This window comes from Tupaia chinensis, unplaced genomic scaffold (assembly GCF_000334495.1).
Source record: "Tupaia chinensis unplaced genomic scaffold, TupChi_1.0 Scaffold000247_1, whole genome shotgun sequence".
Taxonomy (NCBI): Eukaryota; Metazoa; Chordata; class Mammalia; order Scandentia; family Tupaiidae; genus Tupaia; species Tupaia belangeri.
Window position 1 is genome coordinate 4,658,199 of NW_006159725.1, and position 10,882 is coordinate 4,669,080.

At 44.4% G+C, this 10,882-nt stretch overlaps 1 protein-coding gene across 3 annotated transcripts in view; it reads left to right on the plus strand.

Moving 5' to 3' along the window:
• The window catches only part of MPZL3 (myelin protein zero like 3), a 24,764-nt gene that overhangs the window by 10,005 nt on the left and 3,877 nt on the right, over nucleotides 1-10,882 (plus strand). Inside the window, exons 2-5 of one of the 3 annotated variants that reach the window (XM_006148844.3) lie at nucleotides 995-1,216; nucleotides 5,218-5,428; nucleotides 8,013-8,178; nucleotides 10,469-10,529. In XM_006148844.3, the coding sequence (XP_006148906.1) occupies nucleotides 1,016-1,216; nucleotides 5,218-5,428; nucleotides 8,013-8,178; nucleotides 10,469-10,529 (639 nt within the window). In that variant the 5' untranslated portion in view covers nucleotides 995-1,015. The remainder of the gene's footprint in view (nucleotides 1-994; nucleotides 1,217-5,217; nucleotides 5,429-8,012; nucleotides 8,179-10,468; nucleotides 10,530-10,882) is intronic. The other 2 variants (XM_006148842.2, XM_006148843.2) reach the window with 2 other exon arrangements.

Genomic DNA, 10,882 nt, shown 5'->3' on the forward strand with positions numbered 1-10,882 from the left:
TCGACTACATGGGAGTCCAGCGACATAGCCATTATGCTAACTGCTGGTCCCAACCCAGTGTGAGTTTCAAGCCACCAGGTCAACGTCTTGAACTGCAGTCAACTACCTGGGAGTCCAGCGATTTAACCATTACACCATCTGATGGTTTCTCCATGATTTACTTTTGAAAGTAAATTAGCTATAAAGTATATATGCTCACCAGAAAGAGACAGAGAGACAAAGAGAAGGGTAGATGGAGAAAGCAGCCCCCAGTGGGGTGTGGTCATGCTGCAATCCCTTCTTCATTTTTCTATCCTGTCAGGATTTGGGGCATGCATGCACATGTGGTTGATGTGGTTGTCAAACCGCTGGGGCTGGGATTTGAACTGCATTGTTAGCCATGTAGGATCTAACTCCATTAACCACTAGGCTATGGGACTGACCTTCCCATGATTTCCTTTTGGATTAATAAATCAGCTTTAAGAAGCGTGTGCGATGGTGGGGACTAGGTAGATAGAACCTAGGATTGATTAGAGAAAAATTCTTTGAAAAAACATTCTTATTTCCTATTCTCATTTTGCTGGTGATCAAGGCACTGATAGGTTAATGTTATAACCATGCTATACCTGGGGTAAGTAAGTCCCTTAGCTCACGAGAGTTGTCACATTCCTGGAGCGTGTGTGTGTGTGTGTGTGTGTGTGTGTCTAACGAGGATTGGAGGGGTGCACAACAGTGTCCGTATATTTAGCTGGCTGTGGGGAGAGCTATTTGGTTGTACTTGATTTAATCACAAGCTTGTTTTGGGAAAAATGCCGGTGTGACCAGGTTTTTAATTTATACCCAACCATTCACTTAGTGATTTAAGATTACGAAATGATAAACATGCTAGGCTTGATTAATGCAGATATCAGCTCCTTGTCCCTTGTGGGCTTGCCCAAGAAGATATTTCTTGTCCTGACTTTTTGATGAGAGCCCTAAACATGATAAACAGCATCTCTGCATTATTCACTCCCAGCTGTCGATTCCAACCAAATGAATGCGTTTGAAGTGTTTGGGCTTGCTTCGATTAGGTGTTCATCCGGCCCTTTCCTTGGAGATCACTGCGGATGCCCATGTCCGAGGTTATGTGGGAGAAAAGGTCAAGTTGAAGTGCAGCTTCAAGTCAAGTTCAGCCGTTACTGACAAACTGACCATCGACTGGACTTACCGCCCTCCCCGCAGTAGTCGCACAGAATCGGTGAGTGTGTACTTTTGAGAGAGTTTCTTTGAGTCTCCTGGGGTCAACAGTTTTAGAATTATTTTATTGCAAGTCACAGACACATGTGGGCTCATCTCATATCAGAATAGATCAGCTTTTTGTTTTTACATGGAAGAAGACAAACTTCTACCCTATGTGATCTTTTTTTTTTTTTAAGAGATTCTTGCTATAGAGCGTGTGTGCGCTCACCAGAGAGACAGAAAGCGAGAAGTTATGCCCCGGGGGATGGCCATGCTGAAATCCCTTCTCTTTCATTCTCCTCTCAGGATTCTGGGCATGCACACGCACCTGGTGTGAGCATCAAGACACCTGGTCCTGGGACCAGCAGTTAGCGTAATGGCTATGTCGCTGGACTCCCATTTAGTCAACGGTGGTTCGAGTCCCGGACCTGGTGGCTTAAACTCACGCCGGGCGTGTGTGCGAGCATGCCCAAGATCCTGAGAGGAGAATGAAAGAGAAGGGAGTTCAGCATGGCCATCCCTCCCTGGGGGGGTGATTTTTCGCTTTCTGTCTCTCTGACTCTCTCTGTCTTTCTGGCAAGTGCACGTGTCCTATAGCAAAAACCTTTCAAAAAAAAAAAAAAAGAAAGAAAAAAAAAAGAACTGGTCCAGGACTTGAACTGCGGTTGACCACATGGGAGTCCAGCACCTTAACCACTATGTTACCTGCTGGCCTCCATATACAGCTTTTCACTTTTCTGTGTAAGAATCTTACAAATAAACTGTGGGCCAAAACAATTGGCAGACACTCAGAAAAAAAGTGGTTTAATTTTTTTTTTTGGTGGGAGTAGGGTGCCATAGCTTCATTTTCAGATTTAATGTACTAAAAAGTGTTCTTCCAGGACTGTTAGGTAGAAAACGTCTATCGGCCTCTGTTACAGACATCCTTTTTCTTAAACCTGCTCATTTCCTGTAGTTCAAAGTTGTCTCAGTGGGTGTGTCTGTTTGCATATCTATGCTGTGTAGCTTTATCTTGGCATCTTCTCCCAGCATATAAACATCTGCACTGATTTATATAGCTGATTTATATGGCTTTAAAGGAAATGGTGGCACTGTGTATTGGTGACAGATGTTGGTGACAGATGGTCTTGAAATATTAGAAGCAATATACTTTAGTCACACTATAAAACACATTTACGATTCATATCCCATTGTGGGTGTCTAATTGAAGATTGCAGTGCTATAAAAAACCCTTTCTCTTTATGCTTCCAGCAGTAGCCTTAGCTCAGGATAGATGCCGTTCAAGAGTGTGGATGTTGTGGCCGTATGCAAGATTATACTTTTGAACATACTCTTAATTTATTGATCTTGTTTCCTTCATTGGGAAACTTTCTTTGATTTAAAAGTAGAAGCTTTGAATTCTGTTTCCAGAGCCATTTTCAAATGTCATGTAGCTCGGAGCTAGGTAGGTGACCCTAGTGAAGGAAGCCAGGCTGTATTTGTGGTCCCTTTTTCTCCAAGCTTGAAATAGTTCACGCTATTCTGAGTGATTAGGTAGCTATGGCTGGCCTTATTTGGCTCGGCCTTGTTGGCCAAAAGTAGGACAGAACAAGCAGTCCAGAGCTACTGGACTTAGAAACCCTAAATGCAAACAGTGGTTCTTGTACAGTACTGCTCTCTCTGGGGCTGGTGTGGGGCCAGCTGATGGTGTAAAGGTTATATCGCTGGACTCCCCTGTAGTCAACTGTGGTTCAAGTCCTGGACCTGGTGGCTTAAAACTGACGCCAGGCACATGTGTGTGTGTGCCCAAACTCCCGAGAGAAGAATGGAGGAGTAGGATTTGTGGTGTGGCCATCCCCCCTGGAGGGAGTGATTTCTCGTTCTGTCTCTCCGTTTCTCCAGCAAATGTGTGTGCCCTATAGCAAAAATCATAAAAAAAAAAAAAATGAAAGAAAAAGAAAAGAAATAAGAAAGTGAGAAAGTAAGAAAATCAACAAACTCACCTGGGGTTGGAATTAGTAAACTTTGAAGTCACATGACACGATGCTGGTGATCATGGCTAGTCAGACTAAGGATTCTGTGAAATTAGTTCACAAGAATTTAGTAACGTGGAACTCAAGGTTAGATGACTCTTGAAAACACACAGTAGGCCTTGTGTCCTTATGGAGTTTCAAACCTTTTTATCCCGATACTGAGATTCAGTGGTAGGCATTTTTTACACTCAGCACATATTTTTTTTTTTAAAGATTTATTTATTTATTGTTTTAATTTACCAGAGAGAGGGAAAGTGGGAAAGCAAGTCTCTAGGTCTGGGACTCGAACTGCAGTTGGCCATGTGGGAGTCCAGCACGTTAACCACAATGTCTGCTGGCCCTCACAAATACTTTTTTTTTTTTTACTTCCCCTCTAAGTTCCATGAGAGCTGGGACTGTGCCTATGTGGTTCCCTTTATATGCTTTAGCTTAACGCAGTGCCTAGCACATAGTAGGAATGTACTAAATATTTGCTGAATGAATGCATAAACAGATGAAGCAATAAGTGTTTCAGCACCTTCTCTGGGTTGCTCTTCGGTATTAGGCAATTCTGTGGTTGTAAATGCCTGGGTTCCTAAGTGGAAAGCTACCTAGTAAACAAATAAAGAGGAAAGCCCTGTGTCTTGCCTAAGAGAGAAGTCATCATGTAGGGTACCCGCCCAGCCTTCCTGCGAGTATAAGTAAGCGCTTCTGGTGATGAAGTAAGTGTCTGCTCACCAAATCTAAAGCAGCATCGTTTGAATCCAACATACATTCACTGAGTGCTCACCCCGGACTTGGACTTGGGACTTGGGGTTCCTATTAATTGCCAAGGTAGATACTTGAGAGAGGTGGGATTGTATTACACTTTCTTGGTGCTTTTGAGAATAAACAAAACCCTCCCCTTTTGTCACTTACTAGTTATGTACTTTTAGGTAACTCACTTAATTTTTTACTTTTGGGCTTTTTTTCCCTTTCTATAAATTTGGAATAGTCATGCCTGTCTCATGTAGTTCCGTGGGGTTACAGGGCTTCAGTGAGTCAAGTGGGGAGTCACATGCAAACGATGAAGTGCTGTGCAGAGGTTAGTTTCTCAGCCTGGGCACTGCTGACCTGTGGGGCCGATGGGTCCTGGTTGTGGGGGCTGTCCTTTGCTTTACCGGTTTCAGCAGTATCCCAGCCTCCACTCACTAGTGTCAATAGTTCGCCTCTCCCATTGTAACAACCAGAATGTCCCCAGATATTGTCAAATGCCACCGGAAGGGAAAAATTGCCTGATAAGAACTATCTTTTTATTTTATTTGACTTTATTTATTTATTTATCTTAATTTGACCAGAGAGAGACAGAGCGAGAGCGAGAGAGAGTGAGAGAGAGAGAAGGAAAGAGAGAAAAAGCAAGCTGCCAGGTCTAAAACTTGAACTGTGGTTGGCCATATGGGAGTCGAGCGTTCTTGTTTTTGTTTTTTTCCTTTATTTTGGAGAGGTTTTCTGTTATAGGGTGCGTGCTCTTGCTAGAAAGACAGAGAGAGACAGAGAGACAGAAAGCAAGAAATCACCCCCCAGGGGGATGGCCATGCCGCAATCCCTTCTCCTCCATTCTCCTCTTGGGATCTTGGGCATGCACACACACGTGCCCGGTGTGAGTTTAAGCCACTGGGTCCAGGACACGAACTGCAATCAACTACATGGGAGTCTAGCGACATAGCCATTACGCTAACTGCTGGTCCCAAGGAGTCTAGTGTTCTTAACCACCATGCCACCACGCCACCTACTGGCCCCAAGAACTATTGATTTAGGACTTTAGGGGAGAATTTAGAAGAGATGAAAAGGTTAGAATTCTCTGATCAGTTCTTTTTCTGATCAATTTTATTAACCTGTGTTTTTATCTGTAGGATGGAGGTGAAGCAAAAAGCATGAAAACAGTAGGCCAGCTGAGGAAATCTTTTATGGAGTTGTATTCATTTTGGACCTCCCTAGCTTTACATTTTCATTACATTTTCCAAAGTAATTTTCTCTCTCATGATTTTAGATTTTTCATTACCAGTCTTTCGAGTACCCGACCACGGCAGGCACATTTCGGGATCGGATTTCCTGGGCTGGAAATGTGTACAAAGGGGACGCGTCCATAAGCATAAACAGCCCTACCATACAGGACAACGGGACATTCAGCTGTGCTGTGAAGAACCCCCCGGATGTGCACCACAATATTCCCATGACAGAGCTGACGGTCACAGAGAGGGGTAAGCCATCGCCACTGGCCTGCTCTGCAGGGCTGGGTCTATTCCCGGGCTTTCTGGAGAGCTCGGGAGTAAGCCTGGCCGCCTGTCTTTGCAAGTTTGGTGGGTCACTGGCTCCCTGTGTCAAAGTCATTCTTCTGCTCTTCTGGTATGCCTGTTAGAGTGAGTTTTTAATCTTGGTTTTGAAAACTGGAATTTCTCTGATGATGATCATAGTTTCTTCATAATCCCCCCCTTTTTTTTTCATTTTAACTTTGGTGACCAAAGTTCTTGGGGAATGCAAGGCAGACCCCTTAGTAAATGGAAGGTTGTTACCTCTGTGAAACAGAAGTCATTCCAGCTTCCCTTGTATTTTCTTTTTCTTTTTTTGGAGAGGTTTTTGCTATAGGGCGCGTGCGTTTGCCAGACAGACAGAGAGAGACAGAGAGACAGAAAGCGAGAAATCACCCCCCAGGGGGGATGGTCACACCGCAATCCCTTCTCCTCCATTCTCCTCTTGGGATCTTGGGCACACACGCACACGCACCTGGCGTGAGTTTTAAGCCACCGGGTCTGGGACGTGAACCACGGTCAACTACGTGGGAGTCCAGCGACATAGCCATTACGCTAACTGCTGGCTCCCTTCCCTTGTATTTTCATACTTCCCATTATGAGACCCTATTCTTGCCTCCGTCTGGAGAGAGTGCCTTCTCTAATGATGGGAGGTAGTCGTTATTTTATGCTGCAAAGGGTAGAGTTTTCTTTTAGCTTGAAATAGGAAGAGAGTAGGCAAAGGACTGACTTTTTAAATTAGTTAATTATTTTTTTTACATTATTTCCTGGTGACTATTAAGTGGTCATTGTCGTCCTTAACTGAATTGGAACCAAAGACTTAGGGATACATTATGGCTCATTACAGCAGCCTTATCACTGCTCAAGACTTTTTCAATTCTTCCTTCCTTTCTTCCCTCTCTCCCTCTTTTCATCTTCTTCTCTTTCTCTTTCCTTTCTAAAAACACTAATTCATAGTCTTCAAAGATGTGGGCACATTCATTCAGACTACTGACAGGAATAGAAACTAATAGTTTTTCTAAGAAAACTGAATAGAAATTGATAATTATTTTGGAAAAAGTTTAGTAGCATGAATTAGGTGTCTTGAAAGTATGTGCCCTCTGTTCTAGTAATTCCACTTAAGAAATAGAGCTAAGTGGGGACCAGCAGGTGGCACAGTGGTTAGGGCGCTAGACACTCCCACAGGCCGAGTCCTGGACCTGGTGACTTTGCCTTCTCACTTTCCCTCTCTCTCTCCCTCTGTGTGTCTCTCTCTTGTCAAATTAAATGAATGAATAAATAAATAATTAATAATAAAAAAAAGAAATAGAGCTAAGCATGAAGATTTATATATAAGTACAAGGATGGCCATCCTAAAGTAACTTGTAGTGTCCAATAATTTTCCACCACTTCACTGCCTAGCAGTAGAGGATTGATTCACTGGACTATTTAATGTGGTAGAAACTCTACAGCCATTAAACATCACCTATGGAAGAGATTTTAAGAATATTTATCATATGTTAAGTAAAAAAGGAAGTTTAAATGGCATCTAGAATGTAATCCATACTTATACAAATGTATACTCTGAGGCCATCAGATGGCAAGTGGTTACGTCACTGGACTCCCACATAGCCGGCTGCAGTTTGAATCCTGGACCTGGTGGCCTGAAAATCGCACTGGTCACATGTGTGTGCATGCCCAAAATCCTGAGAGGAGAATGGAGAAGGAATTGTGGCATGGCCACTCCCACCCAGGTGTTAATTTTTTACTTTTTCTCTCACTGTCTCTGTCTCTCTCTGGTGAGTGCGCCTGCTCTAAAGCAAAAACCTCTTAAAAAAAAAAAAAAGAAGAAGAAATATGCTCAACTCCACATGCACACCCATACCCAGACCTCTTGAGAGAAGACTGAATGAGTAGGTACCCAAGTAGTCTTCCTAGATAAGATTATGAGTAAATTTTTTGTTTGTTTAATTAGATTGTTTTTAGAAAACAATTATTTATTTAATTTTAGTTATTATTATACTTATTACTATTATGTTTTCATTTGACCAGAGAGAGAGAAAGGGAAAATGAGAATGCAAGCTGCCAGGTCTGGGACTTAAACCAGAGTTGGCCATGTGGGAGTCTAGCACCTTAGCCACATGTCACCCACTGGTCCCTTGAGTATATTTTTAATCCTCATTGTGCATTTATTTTTGAATTTTTAGGTTTTTGCCATAAGGTGTATATGCTTGCCAAAGATAGCTAGAGAGACAGTGACGATGACCCAGAGGGATGACAACACCACAATCCCTTCTCCATTGTCCTCCTGGGATTTTGGGCATGCACACCATGTGCCTGGTGTGAGTTTTAAGCTGCCAGATCTGGGACACGAACTGCATCAGCCTGTGAGTCCAGAGCCTTAACTCCAACCACCTGCTGATTCCTCATGTATGTATTCTTGTACTTTTTCCACAGGAATTTATAGCAACTTATAGCAATAAAAGTAGAGCCTAGCTCATGTCAAACGAATGCCTTGGCGTGCCCCTCTCATTTACCTTCTCCTTCCCTCCTCTAGGATTTGGCACCATGCTCTCCTCTGTGGGCCTCCTGTCTGTTCTTGTCTTCATCCCCTCAGCAGTGGTGGTGGTCTTGCTGCTGGTGAGAATGGGGAGGAAGGCTGCAGGGCTGAGGAAGAGGAGCAAGTCTGGCTATAAGAAGTCGTCCATCGAGGTTTCAGATGAGTACGTCTTTCTGAAGCCCTGAGCAGTATGTCCGTTTCCTCCAAGAGCCCTGTCTCCTGGACAGCACCCAGTCCCCCATATCCACACCTTCCTTCCTTGCCGGCAGAGCTTAGTTCAGCTGGTGAAATATCCTTTTGATCCATTGTCCTCCTGGGATTTTGGGCATGCACACCATGTGCCTGGTGTGAGTTTTAAGCTGCCAGATCTGGGACACGAACTGCATCAGCCTGTGAGTCCAGAGCCTTAACTCCAACCACCTGCTGATTCCTCATGTATGTATTCTTGTACTTTTTCCACAGGAATTTATAGCAACTTATAGCAATAAAAGTAGAGCCTAGCTCATGTCAAACGAATGCCTTGGCGTGCCCCTCTCATTTACCTTCTCCTTCCCTCCTCTAGGATTTGGCACCATGCTCTCCTCTGTGGGCCTCCTGTCTGTTCTTGTCTTCATCCCCTCAGCAGTGGTGGTGGTCTTGCTGCTGGTGAGAATGGGGAGGAAGGCTGCAGGGCTGAGGAAGAGGAGCAAGTCTGGCTATAAGAAGTCGTCCATCGAGGTTTCAGATGAGTACGTCTTTCTGAAGCCCTGAGCAGTATGTCCGTTTCCTCCAAGAGCCCTGTCTCCTGGACAGCACCCAGTCCCCCATATCCACACCTTCCTTCCTTGCCGGCAGAGCTTAGTTCAGCTGGTGAAATATCCTTTTGAAGAGAAGAGTTCTGCTAAGGAATGCCAGAAGGAAGGCTGAACTTGAAACTTGTGGATAGGAAGCTGGAGAGAGGGGATGGAGGGGTCAAGAGCACGGTCCTACCTTTCTGCTTTGGAATCAGACCGTGTAATGCCGTTGCTCGAAACATAAACCCTGAGGTAGATATCTCAACTTTGAAAACACAAAGGAAATCCCAAGTCAGTTATTTTCCCTTCTCCATCTTTCTGGCATGGAGATGACGTCCACTGATAGAAAATGTCTGAGAGACAAGAGAGGCTTTAGAAATAGCCATAGAGGGAGAAAGAGATTGAAATAAGCAAGATCTGTTCTTGGTCAGCAGATGCTCTAAAAGAGCTACATGGATTGTGATTAAATTGATAAAAGTATTTATTAAATATTTTTCTGCCAGTGAGCAGGAATAATCCAGTATTTTCCCTAAAAACAAATCTACTTTTGGGAACCAGCAGTTAGCGTAATGGCTATGTCGCTGGACTCCCACGTAGTCGACCGTGGTTCGTGTCCCGGACCTGGTGGCTTAAAACTCACGCCGGGCGCGTGTGCGTGTGTGCCCAAGATCCCGAAAGGAGAATGGAGGAGAAGGGATTGTGGCGTGACCATCCCCCCTGGGGGGTGATTTCTCGCTTTCTGTCTCTATGTCTCTCTCTGTCTGTCTGGCGAGCGCACGCGCCCTACAGTGAAAATCTCTCCAAAAAACAAAACAAAACAAAACAAATCTACTTTTCAAAAAAAATTACAAAAATCTATATAAAAGCCCTGTTTGGGCAGGCTCCATAGAGCAGTAGTTAAGTGCTGTGTATTGGGAGTTGGATCCCATGTGGCCAACACTGGTTCGAGTCCCAGCCAGGCAGCGTGAAAAACTGGCCAAGTGCTTGTGTGTGCGGCATCTGGCAATGATTCTGGCAGCACGGTGAAACAGAGGGAAACGGACTGTGGTATGACCATACCCCCGCCTAACAAGTATCTCAGACATTGGTGCTCACCACATTTCAGAATGAATGATTATAACTAGTTCCTTGTATTTATTCATATCTTTTAGAGAGAGAGTTTTGCTATGGGCACGTACGCTCACCAGAGAAACAGAAAGTGAGAAATCAACCCCCAGGAAGGATGACCACATCACAATCCTTTTTTTTTTTTCATCCTCTTGGGATTTTGGGCACACATACACACACACGCAGGTGTAAACCACCAGGTCCGGGACTTGAACTGTGGTCAATTATGTAGGAGTCCAATGATGTAACCATTACACCATCTATTGGTCTCTGACTAATTCCTTTTAACTGAACACTTATTATGTGCTGGACATGTACACATGAAACATGCATTTATTTTTCACTTACTCCTAACAACCAAACCTCAATGGTAGGTGGTAATATCGGCACCGTATATGTGAGGAAACATGCTCCCAGAGCTTAAGTAATTTGCTGTCACCCATCATTCAGTAGTAGGTGACAGCACTGGAATCTAAAACCAGACCTGTCTGACTTCAGTACCTGTGCTTTTCACTGCTCTGCCCTCTGATGAGAACAGTGATTTTGCAGACCTGGTTTGTCCTCTTTCCACAGCACTGACCAGGAGGAGGAGGCGTGCATGGCGAGGTTTTGTGTCCGCTGTGCCGAGTGCCTGGTAAGTCCATGCCGTTCCTTCTGTTCACTGTTCACATCTCACTTCCTGCTTACATAAGGGGATCCTTTGCCCCGAGGGCAACAGGGGATATGCAGGCAGGTCTAAGCAAGGTATGAACCAGCATCTTCCCCCAAAGTGTTTTGGGCTCAGGGGACTTCCACCCATTCAAACCATGACTTTGTGTTCTTGGTCATGGGCATGAAGTGGTGTTCTCAGGTTAGGGAAGGGGGCTGTGTGGCTCATTCTCTGCTGAGGGATGGAAAATCCCGCACGAGGAGTGTCCCATGCAACTGAATTCATACCAGGAGACTTTGACAAAGGGGACCCAGAACCTGAATTGAACTTTCCTGCTG